Here is an 18,295-nt window from a genome sequence, read left to right on the forward strand (position 1 = left end):
TACCGAGGAATACCTGCTGGGTATCTTCTATCGCGGTATAACTCCAGAGTTACGACACTCTTTTGACACAGCAAGTAATGGAGACTTCTCAACTAGATCTGTAGAAGATGCTCACTTTTTCATTAAAAATTTTGCAAACAGCATCCGAAATCAAGTAACCTTTGGTAATTCTGCACTTCCTGAGAAGAAAGAAGAAATTTCGGAAGTTATGAAGTGTCTCCATCACATAATGAGTCATCTTGGATTGCAACAACCAAACAAGGTAAACAATACGTGTAACTTTGACGGTTGGTACAACCCAATGGATTCTTATGATCAAGAGATGATGAACACTGTAGAATTCTATCAAATTCAAGATTTTCCATTTGTTTCTAATCACCGCGGGTTCATTCATCCGGACCGCGGCAAACCAAGCTTTCACCGTGGTCGTGATGATGCTGACCGCGGCCAAGACTTGTTTCACCGCGGTCGCGAGCCTTCTGACCGCGGGAAACTGTCTTCCGAGCTTGTCTGGAAACCATTTTCCGAACCAATCTTGGCTATTCAATTTAATCCTGTTTCATATCCTAGTTTTCCCTCTTCTGAAGCAAAAAACCTAAACAAAAAGATTATAGAGCTTGTAAAATCTAGGTCTCAAGAGATTAGTGATCTTAGATCTGAGCTAAAAACTATGCAAGAGGATTTCAATGAAAAATTTTCCACCCTCCTTAGTCTGATGATCAAAACTAATTCTGAAAACTTAGAAAATTCTGAAGAGGAGCCAAGTGAAAATTCTTTCAAAAGCTCAAGTGAAGCAGATCCCTCCGATCATGTGAAAGCTATCACACTTAGGAGTGGATTAGCTTACAAAGAGCCTGAATTTCCTAAAGATCCCGAAGATGAGGAAAAGGGTAAGGAAAAGGAAAAAGAAAGAGAAAGAATCACGATAGGAGATGTTGAAAAAGAAGTGGTAGGAGAAAAAGATGGAGAAGAAGTAAGAGAAAATACATCCCGGGAAATCCTCGGAGAAGACCCAATTCCACCTCCACCAACTCGTGTCTATAAACCTAAACCTCCATATCCTAGAGCCTTAAGAGCCCCTAAGAAGGAGAAAGAAAAAGCTAAGCTGAAAGAGCTAATCGACCAATTAAATGTGAGATTACCTTCGTAGAAGCTTGTGCTATGATTCCCGCTTTAAGAAAATACATGAAGGGTATTCTAACAAATTCTTTAACTCTTGAAGAAGGCGTTATGATGATAACCCATTAATGTAGTTCTATCCTGTAAAGCCGAATCCCTGAAAAGAAAAACGATCTTGGAAGCTTTGTGCTTTCATGCACCATCAATGATGTAGCTTTTGAATGTGGTCTCTGTGATTTAGGATCTAGCATAAACATGATGCCTCTTTCAGTAGCAAAACGTTTAGGACACCACACTTTCCAGCCCACTAAAATGTCCTTAGTATTAGCTGATCGTTCCGTTAGACAACCTGTAGGTATCCTAATAGATGTTCCTGTAGAAATCGAAAAATGTTCCATCCCCACCGATTTCGTAGTTCTAGAACTAGAAAGAGAACCTAAGGATCCACTTATTCTTGGACGGCCATTCCTATCTACAGCCGGAGCCATAATCAATGTTCCTGAAGGAAAAATCGACCTTCATCTAGCTGGCCTAGTTATGCAATTTGACATGAACAAAAGTTTCGATAAACCAACTTTGGATGGCAAAATTTTTTGGGTTGATGAGTTTGACGGAATTATTGAGGAAGTCTATGAAGATCTGCTTCTAGACGACCCTTTAAGTGTTACGCTTTCACCCTCAAAAGACGAACGCAATTTCCTTGAAGGAATTTCAAGTGAATGCATGCGTATGCTTCATAAGTCCGAAACTTATAGGAAACCTCTAAACTATCTAGATCTTAAGGACCAAACAAACATTCCTACACCTCCTGAAGACACTGCTGCAGCAATTAATGATCCTTGGAGCGAGCTTAAAGCCCCTAAAGTCGAGCTTAAACCTCTTCCCGTCGGACTTAAGTATGCCCTCCTTGGACCTAATTCTACCTATCTTGTCAAAATAAACTCTGGTTTGACAGAAGAAGAAACCACAATGCTGTTGACTGAGCTGAGAAAGCATAGAAAAGCCTTAGGATATTCACTTGATGACATACCTGGAATCTCTCCAGATCTTTGTATGCATAAGATAAATCTAGAGGATAATGCTAGAAACTCAATCGAAATTCAAAGGAGACTGAACCCTAATCTCATGAATGTTGTCAAGAAGGAGATTATGAAGCTTTTATAAGCTGGTATAATCTTTCTTATCTCAGATAGCACTTGGGTTAGCCCAGTTCATGTTGTTCCGAAGAAAGGAGGAGTCACAATCATTAAAAATGATAAAGATGAAATGATCGCTACAAGAACAGTAACTGAACATCGTATGTGCATCGATTACCGGAAACTGAATGCAGCAACTAGGAAAGATCATTTTCCACTTCCCTTCATAGATCAAATGCTAGAAAGATTAGCTAATCACCCCTACTATTGCTTCCTTGATGGATACTCCGGATTTTTCCAAATTCCTATTCGCCCGGAGGATCAAGAAAAAACGACATTCACCTGTCCATATGGCACGTTCGCTTACCAACGTATGCCTTTTGGATTGTGTAATGCACCTGCTACCTTCCAGCGGTGCATGATGTCGATCTTTACAGACTTTATCGAAGATTTCATGGAAGTATTCATGGATGATTTCTCCGTGTATGGATTTTCTTTTGAAAAATGTTTAGCCAATCTTGGTAAAGTTCTGCTAAGATGTGAAGATAAGCATTTAGTATTAAATTGGGAAAAATGTCACTTCATGGTATGAGACGGAATCGTGCTTGGGCACAGAATTTCTGGAAAGGGAATTGAAGTTGACAAAGCTAAAATCGAGGTCATGACCAGCCTAAAACCGCCCACAAACGTAAAAGGAATTCGTAGTTTCTTAGGACACGCAGGATTCTATAGGCGATTCATAAAAGATTTTTCTCAAATAGCTAGACCTCTTACGCGTTTGCTTTGCAAGGAAACGAACTTCGAGTTCGATGATGAGTGCTTAGCCGCGTTTCATAAAATCAAACAAGCTCTTGTCTCCGCTCCATTCGTGCAAGCACCTGATTGGAAACTCCCATTCGAAATCATGTGCGATGCAAGTGACTATGCAGTCGGAGCAGTGCTTGGCCAACGAAAAGATAAGAAACTGCACGTAATCTACTACGCAAGCAGAACTCTAGACAAAGCTCAATGCAATTATGCTACAACAGAGAAAGAACTTCTAGCTGTCGTATTTGCATTTGAGAAATTCCGTTCTTATCTCGTAGGATCTAAGGTTATAGTTCTGCAATCAAGTATTTAATGTCTAAGAAAGACGCTAAACCTCGGTGGATAAGATGGATCCTCCTACTGCAAGAATTCGATATTGAAATTCGAGATCGGAAAAGCGCAGATAATGGAGTTGCAGACCATCTTTCACGAATTCGAGTTGAAGAAAGATTGCCTATAAATGACAGTTTGCCTGAAGAAAACATCTATGCAATAGATACTACCCCCACCAATGCCAACACCGCACCTCCACGTCAACTCATGCGACGAGCAGATGCTTTCAACACCCCATGGTTTAGGCACATAGCGAACTACCTAGCAGTTGATGTAGAACCACCTCAATTTTTCGGTTATAGGAAGAAAAAGTTTCTGAAAGACGTTAGACATTATTTTTGGGATGAACCCTATCTCTACAAGAGATGTGCTGATGGGTTATTCCGAAGATGCGTGGCTGAAGAAGAGATGGAAGGAATTTTATTCGGATGCCATAGCTCGTCTTACGCAGGACACTTTGCAACTTTCAAAACTGTTTCAAAGATCTTACAAGCAGGTTTCTGGTGGCCTAACCTGTTCAAAGATACTCAAGCTTATATATCGCGTTGCGATAAATGCCAAAGGATGGGTAACATAAGCAAAAGGAATGAGATCCCTCAAAATTTTATTCTCGAAGTCGAAAATTTCGATGTCTAGGGAATAGATTTTATGGGACCCTTTCCTGCTTCTTTTGAAAAACAATACATCTTAGTAGCAGTAGACTACATCTCTAAGTGGGTAGAAGCAGTCGCTAGTCCCACCAACGATGCAAAAGTTGTCATGAAGCTGTTTAAATCTGTTATATTCACGCGTTTTGGAGTTCCTAGAATGGTGATAAGCGACGGAGGATCACATTTCATCAACAGAGTTTTCGAAAATCTTCTTAGAAAGAATTGAGTTACACATAAAGTTGCTTCTCCATACCATCCCCAAACCAGCGGTCAAGTAGAGATCTCAAACAGAGAAATCAAGTCGATTTTGCAGAAAACTACTGCAGTTCATCGCAAGGATTGGTCTACCAAGCTTGACGACGCATTATAGGCATATCGAACAGCATTCAAGACACCATCAGGAACAACACCATTCAACGTAGTTTACGGAAAAGCATGTCACCTTCCAGTAGGGCTCGAGTATAAAGCGCAATGGGCTATCAAGGAGATGAACATGAACCTGAAAACAGCTGGAGAAAGAAGACTATTTCAACTTCACGAGTTAGAAGAAATCCCACACAACGCTTATGAAAACTCGAAGATCTACGAGGAGAAGACTAAAGCATATCATGATAAGAAGATTATTCATAGAACTTTTGCTCCTAACGATAAAGTTCTTCTTTTCAATTCTCGTCTTAAGCTTTTTCCAGGAAAATTACGTTCAAGATGGTCAGGATCCTTCACGATGAAGGAAATCAAACCCTACAGAGCCATTGTCCTGTGGGACAGAACCGGAAAATCATTTACAGTTAATGGACAGCGTGTAAAGCCATATCTGGCTGAAGAAAGAGAAGATGAAAGAGAAGTGATGTTTTTGATTGATCCATCATCGGCCAATGATGAGACCAAGGAGTGTCACGACCCCGGTTAAGTCTAATCGAGCAACAATGTCAAGCTAATGACTTGAAACAAGCGCTTAGTGGGAGGCAACCCACTTGGTATTTTATCTATTTCCATTTGACCTTTATTTTCTATTTCCATTGCTTTGTTTTTGTTTCATTTAATTTCAGGCTTTCAATAAGGAAGAACAAATAAAAAAAGATGAGCAGCACTCTCTAGCACGATAAGTTCACTTAAAAATTTCAACTTTTCTATTTTCTTTACCATTCTTTCGAAGATTTATCACACTGAGGACAGTGTGAAATAAGTCTGGGGGAGGATTTTCATCCTTTACTAATGAAATTTGATTTGTTTTGAGTTTGTTTTGGACACATAAATTTTTTTCAAATCTTTTTCAAAATGTTTCTCAAAATGTTTTCAAACCAGGAACACAATAAACATTACTATGATGATTTAGACCAGTGTGCTTTTACGCTATTTCCTCGTTTTTTCTCTTTTTGTGATTTAGGCCTAGACTAGGTGGTAGCTAAGTACTTGCATTACGAAATCCCACCAGAGGACTTCTATTCATGGAGATTCTTTCTGACAAGATACACTAGCTCATTTTATTTGGACTTAATTTTGGACCTAATTTTCTCATTGAAGCGTTAGATCAGGGAAACAAATCATACATTCAAGACTCCTTTATCCTTTTACCACTCTTTGTTGATCCTGAATGGCTAGTTCATATTTAGCTAGTTCCCCACCGAACCTAACCTCTTTCAAACCACATGTACTCTTGTTTTTCATTGTCCTATATGCAGATATGTGCAAAAACGTTGGAGAGAAAGAGGATCAACGCGGTTTTCAGTCACTGAAGACGAAGACCTGCGATTTCATTGGACTGATTCAACAAAAGGAGAAAATTCAGTTTGCCTTTGAAAAAAATTCAAAATCTTGGTTCAATTTCGTCCCTTAGACTCTCTCTCTATAAAAGGTTGCTTCCTCTTTCCGAAAAAAAAAATCCGAAAAAGAAAAGAAAAATATGAAGGGAGAGGAAATTTAAAACCTTAGAGAGTATAGGAGGATCGAATTTTATACTTAAGGCAAGCTTGAGTCCGATTTTATAAAGTTTTGGAGATTATCCTTATGATTCCCAGAAAAGATCTAAGTCTGGGGGAACAGCTGTTTACATCAAAAGGAGGAAGATTATGCAACAACATTAGGCAAAGGAGAAGTGACTGAAAATCTGCGGTCATCAACAGGTCTTTCTCTCTCTTGCGGTTTTGCATAATATCTTGCATCCTCCAGATCTTCAGGTAACCCGAAACACTTTAACTCCACCACTTAAATAGCCTTTAATGCCAAACGCCGTCTACCCTGAATAATGTCTTTGATGAGAACTCACAATATACTTAATGAATGTAGAGAGCTAGTTGACTGGAAGTTAGATCTAAGTGTGTAGATTTTTCGCATGACATATTAACGGACTAGTTTGCTTGTAATTTGGTGAAAATTTTCTAGACTAGATCCAAATAGATGTTTCACGATAAATTATGGTTTAGAAGGACGGTCACTGAGATATTGTTTAGTTCCTGCGATTTTCAAAAATTTTCTTTCCTGACTTAAGTTTGTTTGAGGACAAACAAAAAGGTAAGTCTGGGGGAGTTGATAACACCGCATTTTGACCACTTTTATGGATCATAATTGTATCTTATGCAGGTGTTTTAACTCTGTTTTCAATGGTTTTTAAAGTGTTTTCAATGTTTTAGAGTTTCAAAAGACTTTACAGGAAACTTGGGCAAAAGATATGCAATTTGGAACAAACGAGCAATTTTGGATAAATGCAGACCGTCAGAAGTATGACAAGCGATGAAGACCTTCTCACCGTCTGATCACCCCCAAAATTTGAGACACCATAGAGGATCCAACCAGCTTTCTAATGCACTTGGTTTGGAGACAGTCCAATGGTTAGATCTTAAGATACTCCCGATGCAAGAATGACAGAAAATGTAGTTCCGGAAGAGAGCCATGTGCCGAGACCGCGGCCAACACCTGTTTTCCCGCGGGTAGAGCCACTGCACCGCGGAACTTGGTCGTTCACTTTCCAGACGACTTAATTAAAGCTCAGATCAATTCCTTTCGTTATTTTTGAAGCCCTAAGTGTCCAGGACCTCCCCAGAAGCTATAAATACCCCCTTTAGGTCATTCTAAAGGGTGTGTTCTTTTCTGTACTTAGATTTTCGTGAGACACACAAACCCTAGAGAGAGAGAGAGAGAGGCCGCCGCTTAAAGGAGGAGCCGCTGTTGGAGGAAGTCATCGCGCCTCCGTCTGCTTCTCCGTTCTTCGTTTTTCTTCCTTCTTTTCTTTAATTTCCTGCACTTTCAATACTCTATGATGCTTTGTTACAATATGTTTGAGTAGTTACCCAGTTGGGTTTAAAGGGGATTGTTCAAAGGGAATTTCATGTGTCTTTGCTTATGAATCGATAGATTTAGGATTATTAATCTTCTAGATGTTATTCGTTTGCCTTTAATCGTACTGCGTGATTCTTTGCTGGCCACATAGAAGCTGATCTGATATGATATGTTGCGAAAGCTTTCATTGATTGTCTGAACTAGGGTGAAACGAGCAATTCTTCTATAGGAGTGGAAACCTACCTATAGTTGAGTTGTGAATGTTGATGAGTCTTGTTCTGCTATTGCATCTTCTCCCTTTCAGGATCAGAGTGGAAACCTACTGATCAGGGTTGCGAGAGATAGTTGTTTAGGCTACTCATACTTCCGGGCCTCGAGTTCTAGAACATACTTAGTTGATTACCTTTATCATATGTTAAAAATTGACATAGCTTAGACCATGAACCCCTGCGAATTACCCTTGAGCCCCAACGTTTGTCTTGAATTGCTTACAACCTTTGATTTAGTTTGCTTTTCAATCGCTATGTACTTGCTTACATTCGCTTTGTTTAATCGCTTTTTACTTGCTTTACTTGCTTTTGTTTTTCAATTGCTTTTACTTGCTTTGCTTTCTTGTTTAAATTTTGTGACAACCAAAACCCAAAACCAAAACCCAAAACCTATTTAGTTCTAGTCTAATTTAAGCGTTGCCGTGAATTCGTACTGAAACAACTAAGTCTCTGTGGATCGATACCCTAAGTACTACAGCGCACATCTGTGCGCTTGCAGACATTTAGGGGTTATAAATTTAAAACCTGAAGCTTAGTAAAACGAAAACAACAACCCCGCGTTTGCTCGACATCAGGGATCTTGGGAAACACTGAGTGGAAAAGAGAGAGTTTGAGATGAGAACCAGGGGATGGAAAAGAAAAGAAATCGGTTTGGGGTCTGTTGTTTAAAGAAAGAAAGCTCTTGTGTTTTGAAAAGTAAAGTCTAGCCTCTATGTGAAAAGAAAAGAAAAGAGGCTAGACAATGCTAAGTGAGAAGGAGCTAAGTGAAAAGGTTTAGAACCCAAAGCCTGAATTTGAAAATGAAAAGATGAATCCCCTGGTGAGAAAAAATATTGAGAGTGAAGTGAGAAATGGGTTGAGAAGGCAATGAATGCCTTGAGAGAAGGGTAGCCTAGGTGTGTTCTTCATGAGTGCAGAGTTAAGGTGAAAGACCAACTTGGGGCATTGGGTAGATGGGATTCTACTCTTGTATGCATCAGTTGCCTTTTACCCTTAGCCTTCTGTTAAAGTTTATTCCTTCTTGAGTGATCCCTTGAGCTGCATTACCCATTAGCTTTGAATGAGATCATCTTTGTCTCATAGCCTCACCCCTTAGCCAAATGAGTTCACATGGTTTGCATGAGCATGATCCACATGATACTTATATGAATGTCAAAGGGCTGGAGTTAGGAATTCTTGTGAAGGTGACACTTGAGTTTGGTTCACTTGGTGACGAGCATGGCTAGTTTTTATGAGTACACCAGTTTGTATTGCAATTTAGAATTAGTAACTAGGACCATGAGTTGAACTCTTTTGATGATTACTCTCTCTCTCTTTAAGAAATGTGAACTCCCAAGCAATCAACCTCTCTATCTCATTTGTTCTTTTTGCTTGAGGACAAGCAAAGGATAAGTGTGAGAGAGTTGATATATTCATAAATTGCATCATTTAGTGTACATATTTAAGTCCAAATCATGTCTCATTTGCATACATTTTAGGTCTTTAGGCATTCTTTTAGGACTTTAGAGATTCCATTAGGTCCAAAAGAGTTTTGCATGGTTTGGAGTGTTAAACAGGTGCTTATGGAGCTTATTTGAGTGGAGAATGTGATTCAGATGAAGAAATGGAGTTGAAATGATCAAAAATGGTGTAGAGGAGCAATTTTGAAGTTCTCGGCAAAATGCCGTACTGATAGTCGAATATTCTCGGCCACAATCCTTCCTGCGGGTAGATCTCTCGGCCAAAAACACGTACTGGCGGTCAAGTTTCTCGGCCAAAAATCTCGGGTGCAGATACATCTTAGAAATCACGTTACTGGAAGGTCTTTCTGTCCGATTCAGCTGTCGAGGGCTTCATGAAAGTTGGAGATAATTTAGTCAAGAACCCAGAACAGTTTGAATCAGAGCATTTAAAGCACTGAGCTGAAAGATATGGCCACCGGAAGACGAACATGTCTCGCACTCATTCCGGAGAAATCTGATACGCCTCAAAGACGTCGTTACTGGGAAGCATTCCCCTATGATTTGGTTTACAGAGTCTTCATGAAAGTTAGAAAAAATTTAATCACGGATCCAGAGCAGGTAGAATCATTGGATTTGGAGTTGTTATCACAGATTTTATTTCAAGTTTTAGTCTAGTATTTTTACTCTTTCAATCGATTTTCATACAAGCAAATTAGGTATAGCTGTTTTCTCGTTTTAGTCTATTTCATTAAGTTTAGTTATTAGATCATTTTCATTCCCGTATTTTCTCATTAAGATTAGTTTTTACGTTTTAAAGACACCACCAAAACCCTTATAAAAATCGCCTGGTTTTAGACTTCCTTACTATATATTTCTTTTGAAGGCTTTTGCATGACGTGGATTCAATCCCTAAGTACTACAATCGATCAGCTGTGCACTTGCCGCTATTGATTTAATTTAGGGTAAAACTTGACACCCTCACCACACGACACATCAATCAACGATTGAAAGATGATCTAGTTGATCATATATGTAATTTGTATGTTTAAAATTTCTGTTAATCAAATAAAATTCTGGTTGTTGAAGTTTATTATGTTTTCAACATTTGAAAAAATAAATATATATGAAATTAAATATTTTCAAAATTTAATATTATTTTATTTATAAGAACCTAACATGGAGTTCACTAATGGAAGAGAAAAATAAAATAGGTTTTTAAATTTTCTAAAATCAGAAAAAATAATTAAAAAATGCTATGAACCCCAACCAATGGCGGAGCCAACCCTTGTGGACCTGGGTCAGCTGACCCACGTGGAATCAAGAAAAAAAATTAATTGTTGCATTAGTAGTATTCCACATCGACAAGTAGTGTTATTTAGAAGGAGAAGTTTCACTATAAATAAGATTCATCTTGAAATATTATTTATAAGTTGTGGATCCATTCTAATATAATTTAGAAACTAAGCTCTATATTAGTGTTTTTTTTTAAGGGGAAGTTGTATGTCGATCAGCAAGATAAGTTTCAAGTAATTAAATGAAACTTCCCTTTTATTTTTAAAAATCTCTTAAGATATGGCTAAGTTGCTTGACTGTCTATTTTAAGCAATTTAAAATATAGACATCAACTATTCATGCTTCTGATAATAGTACACGATTTTTTAAAAAAAATATTATGCTACAAATTTTAAATATTAAATTATGATTAACATATTTTTGTTTTGGTTTACATGTAGGTCGTGATGTCAAACATAGTGGAACCATTTTTGAAAAAAAATCTCCACCATCTAATATAAATCCAGCAAAGGGAAAAAACATTCAACAGTCAAACACAATAGAAAACACAATGGAAAACACAATGGAACGGTTTCTGAAGAGAAGATCTCCACCATCTAATATTGAATTTGATGATTTACCAGATGATCCAGCAAAGCGAAAAAACATTCAAGATTATCATCCTCTTTAAAGACGACCTCGCGTAATAGCATTGCTGATGAATTTTTAAGCGATTATCTAGTTTGTTTTATTGAAAAACATGTACTTGAAACTATCACAAATGAATACTATGATAAAACGATTTCAAAATATGAGTGAGCGTAGAGTACATCTTTAAGATGTTTATCAATGGTGATTTTTTTCTTTTTCCATTAAAATTTATACAATTTTTTCTATTCTGACCCATGTCAATAATTTTTCTGCCTCCACCACTGACTCCAACATAGGGTTCACTAATGGAGATGGACAAAAACCATGCATGAGTGGCAGTAGTATTTTTTAGTACAAGAGACACTGAAGCAAATATTTTCATGGTGGAGCAATTGCCACCTACAGAATCCTAAACTTAAGGGTTTTGGATCCGCTCTTACTCCATGGGACGAATTATAGCACCTTTAACTAGAAGCCCTGTCATCCGAATGTTAGACTGGTGTTGATACAAATAGAAAGCGATCTTCTCTTTATGCAGCTGTGCATCGAAAACGCCGGCCTGGATATCAATCCACTCATTTCTTACGAGATCAATAAATTGAAATTCCCGCTCTTGCAGGCCGTTATCGGGCACCATTAGTTGCGCTGTTGCCGGATTGTCCCATCTAGTCATTGTTTCCTCTACTTTCACCACAAAGACCACCTCGTATCTTGTCCCGTATATCAATTCTTTGGTGTCGAACTTTCCGCACACTTCTAGATAATAACATCTTTTCATCTTTGCAACTTCAATGGCCACCTCACTGAGACATAACAAAACCATCAGATTTTTTACCCGATTTGTCACGTCTTAAATTATATAAACTTAGAAGATACTCCATTTAGGAGAGTCTATTCTTTCATATGGATTTACTTAGACTTTAATATGGATTTGCAAATAATTACGATTTACCCTAAAATTATTTCTTTCCATTTTGTGATATGGTTTGTACTTTGTACTATTGCTCTTGCACACGACCATAATTTAAAACGCATAATGGATGGACAGATGGTGTCAACATTTATATATACTATGAACTAGTAAGAAAACTCTTACTTGGGTGGCTCGGATATAGACTCGAAGGTCCAATATCTGGCATTGTGCGAACCGCTTATTTTGAGTTGCCTTACATTGAACACGGCACGCTGGCGATTTACGTCAGGCTGTGGTATTTGAGTTGCCTCGGTCTGTCCTCTCTGATTTGAATTTCCTCCGATATATTCCAGCACTCTCTTAACCTCCACGACTATTGACTTTATGAATTCTCTCTCTGTCCTGTCACTATCATAAGACATCGGCCCGATCCACAGCATGAGTTAGTGAAACCTCCATTCGGTTTGATAGGCATTCACAAAATTTGTTGCTAGACCTTCTATCAATGTTAATACGTTAAAAAAGTGTACATTCATTTTATAAACATGGTGCACAGTTTCATAAATTCATTATGATTTTGCAGGTAAAATGCGAAGAGAGACATATTTTCAAAAATATAAATTTTCTTATATTCTAATTCTTTTTTTACAAAGGGCTATGTATGGTTTTTTTGTGAAGTTTAACTTGATTCTTCTTATATTACTATCAATTGTAATCCTGGATAGTATATAAAAAGAACACATCTTTTAAGTTTGTGTACGACATCTAGAATATTCGACCGGCACATGATGTTGCATTGGGTTCACAAGTACCACCACATGAGAAGAAGATAAAGAACCAATCATAGGGTATTTGTCCAAGGGTATATGTCCAAGGGTATATTTCTCCTCCAATTTTTTTTGTCCTTTCACACAGCGCCACGTGTAGTTTAGATACGTCTCTCGCATCTCCTAATTAAGAGACATTTCTGGCAAATTTATTCCTTTTTGATTTAATTAAATTCATTAAAAATCAAAGAAACCCATGCAAAAAATGCCATTGCACATGCTCTTACGTTCTTATATTAAAAAAAAAAAATCAATTTGTCATAATAATATATGGGAAATTGCATTGTATAACCATCCAACATATTATATTTAGCTCACTGAACATATTAAACTTTTGGCTATTATATTCTCTGTGTAACATATATAATTACTTTTTTACCTTTGATCATACATGCAAGAGAGCATCTAATTTCTTTTTGTTTTTTTTTCTTCTATTATAAATAGGTTTTCCCCTTCTCACTTAATTTATTTAATTTTAATTTTACTCAACTTCAATTATTCAATTTTTCAGATTTACTATGATAGAGTTTCAAAAAATTTCAATAAACAAAAATATTCAAAACACTTATATGTACTTTAAAAATGGTAGTATATATAGAATGCATAGACTACCTATACTAACTTCCTCAATATAGAAAGATTTCTTTATCGCCTTATGAAAGGGAAGAGAAAATAGATTTGTATAGAACGTGAATTTTTATTTTCAATATTGGAGAATAGTTTTTATGTGTATAGAATGTTTAGTTTTTTTTTTTTTTTGCAGTCTTGCAGTTTTGCAATTGGAATGAGCTTCCTTTCCTTCGTAATTGGAATGTCTTTTTAAGTATATAGAACTTTTATTTTATATAGAACATTTATTTTGTATAGAAAGTCTTCTTTATTACTTGTGAAAGAAAATAAAACGTATATTTTTATAGAACGTCTATTTTTCAATATTGAAAAATGTTTTCTATATGTGCATAGTCTTTATTTTTTTTGCAATTGTGCAATTTGATTGAGCCACATTTCCTATGTTATTGAAACTGTCTTCTTTAAATGTATAAAAACGTCTATTTTGTATAGAAATTTATTTATTTATATATATTTATGTAAAACGTGAAAAAGAAGAGGATATATATTTATATAAAACATCTATTTCTTTTTTTTAATATTTTTTTTATGTGTGTATAGAACATTTATTTACGTTACTTATTGGACAATCTAAAAGGCTACGCGTCTGAAGTGCATCTCCATCATATATCTCTCTTATATGCCAGCTTATGGCCTTTATCGCGAAGGAAAAATTGTCTATAAAGAATTGCTTAATTTTAGTATGTCCATGACTATATTTTTAATATTAATCAAGATTTAGTTATTAACTTAATTATCCCATAGTATATCATCTTACGAACAATTTGTGGTAATTTATCAAAAGAAGAATTATTTTACGATTTGGACTCTTCAACTGAAGCCCTTCAACTACACCTACTTGGGTCTAATCGGACTTGTCACCGTCAAAAGTACGAGTTATTTACTACTTGCCAGTCTATTTTGATATCTATCTATATACTTATTTGTGTAATGATTTGCTTACGTGTTACGATCACAGCAAGTTTCACAGCTTTTGCTTACGTGTCAGCTCCAGAATGAATTTCGACTGCAAAAAGACCGTTTAGCTTTATTTAGCAATTACATATCATTTTTAATTATTTTCTAATTGATGATATGTAAGAAAACTTAAAACGAACCGGTTTAAATTAATATATTTTAATGTTTATATCTATAGTCAACCAAACAGTTTTTGAAATTCTATAAAACCGAAATTTAGAAAAAATTTTAAAAAACATAATTTCTAAAAAAAAATTGTATCTCACAACTTTTTGCTTACGTGTCAGCTCCAGAATGAGTTTCGACTGAAAAAGACCGTTTAGCCCTATTTAGTAATTACATGTCATTTTTAATTAGTTTCTAAATGATGATGTGTAAAAAAAACTTTAAAATGAACCGGTTTAAATTAATATAGTTTAATGCTTAATTCCATAGTCAACCAAACCGTTTTTAAAATTCTATAAAACCAAAATTTAGAAAAAAATTAAAAAAAAAATATATCTCTTAGTGTTTACCATATTTCTTATGTTTCCAAAATTTAGAAAAAATCTAACAAAAATGTTAAATGAAACAAAAAATGGAATCTATTTAAAAAGCTATAGAATGTCATTTTTGAAATTCTATAAACCCAAAATTTAGAAAAAAACTTTAAAAAACGTTTTACGGCGTGTTTCACAGCTTTTTGCTTACGTGTCAGCTCCAAAATGAATTACAGCTATAAACAGACCGTTTAGCTCTATTTTACAATTACGTGTCATTTTTTTGATTGGTTCTTATCTGATGATGTGTAAAAAAAATAAAACAAACCGGTCTAAATATGTTTTAATGTTTAATTTCATAGTCAATCAAACTATTTTTAAAATTATATATAACCGATTTTTTTTTAAAAAAAAATTAAAAATTTTTTTTTTGTAAAAAAAAATAGAATCTATCTTAGTGTTTTCCATTTCTTATGTTTTCAAAATTTAGAAAAAAAATCTAACAAAAATGTTAAAAGAAACAAAGAAAGAAACTATGTAAAAAGTAATGGAATATCGTTTCAAAACAAAAAAAAATGAAATATAAAAAGAAAAAAATCTGACAATTTTTTTAAAAAATATATATATATATATATATATATATCTAACTAATGGAATGACGGTATTTGAAACACATAAAACAAAGATCAAAATCGAATAAGCTCATACGAACCTTAAAAAATTACGTTTAAAATACATAAAACAGTGATCAAAAGATCTCAAAACTATTTAAACTAAATTATTTGGATACTACTATGTTTTTATTTACTCTCTTCTATTTTATATTGTTTTCACGATAATGTTTTCCAGCATTAAAATACAAGGAAATCTAACAAACAAATATACTAAAAAAAAACAAATGAATCCAAACTATTATTACATTTTCAAACAAACAAATGGAAATTATATCAATCCGTAAAAAAAAACCAAATGAATCAAGGCGCGAGAAAGTTAACTAGTAACATATTATTTAGACACAACAATAGAGGACAATCATTAGTTATACCTAATTAGCCATTGTGCAATTTGCTTTGAAATTACATATTTCAAATATTAGTTGGGATTTCGATTAAGGTTGTCAAATTATTTAAGGAAACAATGAAGAAAAAGGGGAGGAACCTGTATTCTGGAAAAGTCAAACCAAACTTTTGGGGAACAGATGCTAATGCTTCCTCCCATTTCCGGGTTCTTTCCGGATCGTTTTTATATCTGCTCTTTAGATTCATGAAATTTTCTCCAAAGTAGCCCTGAAGATGTTTCACTACGGAAGGTTCTACCTTATAGAAGATGGGAATCACTTCAAGATTGCCTAGATCCATGCATTCTTTGATCTTTGCTAGCTCGTCCAAGCACCATTCTGAATTGGTGTAGTCCTTGGAGAAGATCACCAGCGCGATTTTGGACTCTTTGATCCTCACAAACAGATTCTGTAGATCCCTGCCTCTCAGCTCCAGTACGTCTATGAAAACGTTTATATATTCGTTTTTCAAGGCTGGCTCGAGGAAGCTGATGAAGCCTCTGCGTAGCTCTTCTCCCCGGAAATTAACGAACACTTGAGGTCGTGTTGACCTCAATCCCATATCAGAAGAAGAAGCCGCCATGATCAAGTCTTGTTTGTGTTATGATTCTTGCTTAATAAATGATCTCGAGGATAGTTATTTGATTCTTTCTTACTAAATGATCATCGAGTCTTCTTCCCAGTCTCCATAAATTATTTAATCCCAAGCGTCAGATTTAATATTGCAACTGGAGAGAATAAGTCCATAATTGTCTTCAATGCTATTAAACTACAATTTAGTTGAATTTTACAAATTAGATTCCACTAAGACTCTAAGTAGTTAAGATGGACAAAAGATCTTGATCCGACAAATCAGATATATTCCAGAAATATGGTATGAGTTCACGGATGGGTAACTTGATTTAGAATAAGTGTAAATGTAAGAGATAAGAATAGGAATTAGCACACAACGTAACACAGGATTTTTCTATACTTGAAAATGTATCATTAGTATTCTGTTAAGAGACTATACAAGTTTGCTCTAACACGATTTAAAACAAACTTAAAACATACCTTGATTTGCCGTATAGCCTCGTCTGTTCTTAGATATGTACGCGATCTAAGAACTTCCCTAAAGAACCCCTAAACCCTTGATGAATACATCTTATAAGAATCTCTTACTCTTATGCTAAGTGCTCTCTACTAGTTGTGTTAAGCACATACAATGCTTCAACACTGCTACCTATATCCAGTAGACACAATGGCTATAGAAAACCCTACTTGGAGAAAATTCTAAATCTCCAAGCATATCTTGTTTCCTTAAACTTCTCCCAAGTTTAAAGAAATCTTCCATTCTTCTAGATCCTCTCCGAGACCCTTGCCCAGCTCCCCTACGTCTTCACATCTCGCATCCTGGTTGGTCCAGCTCAGCCACACATCCAGCTCCACTTCCGTTCAAGCTCCAAGTCGTAACTTGCTCTGCACTCCATGCCTGTCACTCTGTGCTCCAGCTCTACTGGTACAACAACTGATTCAAGCTCAGCTACATCTCCAATCTTTTAGCTCTCTGTGTCTCAAAAGCATCTGTCACAACATACAAGACACATAGCCAACCAACACACACAAAGCATACATAGCCAGAATTCCAAAATGACTGAAATGCATCAAATATAAGATGAAAATCCAAACAACATTGTCTTCGTCGAAAAGAACCAGCCAAAAAGAGTTAAGGAGAGCTAACATATCCCGAACAGAAAATAAAGTCTCTCTTTAATCCCCCAGACTTCTAGCCTAAAGTACAACCACTCTTCCACAGCTCAAGCACCCGCACCATCATGTGGATTCTCATCCCGTGGATTCTCCTCTCCCCCTGCCAAGCACACAAATTAAAAACACAAATCAATAGAAATTAAGCTTATGTACTCGAGTCGGGAGACTTACTTGCAATTGAGTCGATCAGAATATTGACACTGTAGCTGAGATGCTCCAGTGTTCGACTCACATCTCGTAAAAACAGGGTAACCTGATTCACACTTGCAGGAGCTGTTGGCACTTGAATGATCCCCAAAGGTACTTCTTAGACTGTGGCTGATGCAGAGGAAGATGGCTCATGGTGATGGCACTCTGAACAACCGAAGTGGTGGCTCTTGCGATTGTGAAGAAGGACGGTTTTCCTCGGATCTCTGTTTTCCTTTCCCCTTATCTCTTTCTGCTGCAGCTCCCTCCTTCTTGATTAACTCTTCACCATTTTGGGAGTCCATCTTGTACCATAATGGTACAATGTGAGTTTATCCTTTTCCTAACTGTGGATCATGCTGAAAGTTCAGAATCTTCATGATCAAGCAGGGAAACAACAACCACCGTGTATCACCTCTTTCGATTTGGCTCAAACCCATTATCTGCTTGAATACCAGCATTCCAAACTCAACTCTTACCCCATTGCTGGTCTTGTAGACCAACCTAGCTCGCTCTTCAGAGATGTGATGCTTGTTGGTGGA

General features: G+C 36.1%; 1 protein-coding gene across 1 annotated transcript; it reads right to left on the reverse strand.

Annotated features, from left to right (window-relative positions):
* Nucleotides 1-11,391: 11,391 nt before the first annotated feature.
* Nucleotides 11,392-16,514, reverse strand: LOC18020567 (protein PHLOEM PROTEIN 2-LIKE A8). Its single transcript, XM_024157418.1, is given in 3 exon segments — nt 11,392-11,758; nt 12,046-12,276; nt 15,920-16,514. Coding segments are annotated over 3 exon segments (1,080 nt in total). The 5' UTR covers nt 16,402-16,514.
* Between the last annotated feature and the right edge of the window lie 1,781 nt (nt 16,515-18,295).

The sequence above is a fragment of the Eutrema salsugineum genome, unplaced genomic scaffold (genome assembly GCF_000478725.1).
Source record: "Eutrema salsugineum unplaced genomic scaffold, Eutsalg1_0 scaffold_17, whole genome shotgun sequence".
Taxonomy (NCBI): domain Eukaryota; kingdom Viridiplantae; phylum Streptophyta; class Magnoliopsida; order Brassicales; family Brassicaceae; genus Eutrema; species Eutrema salsugineum.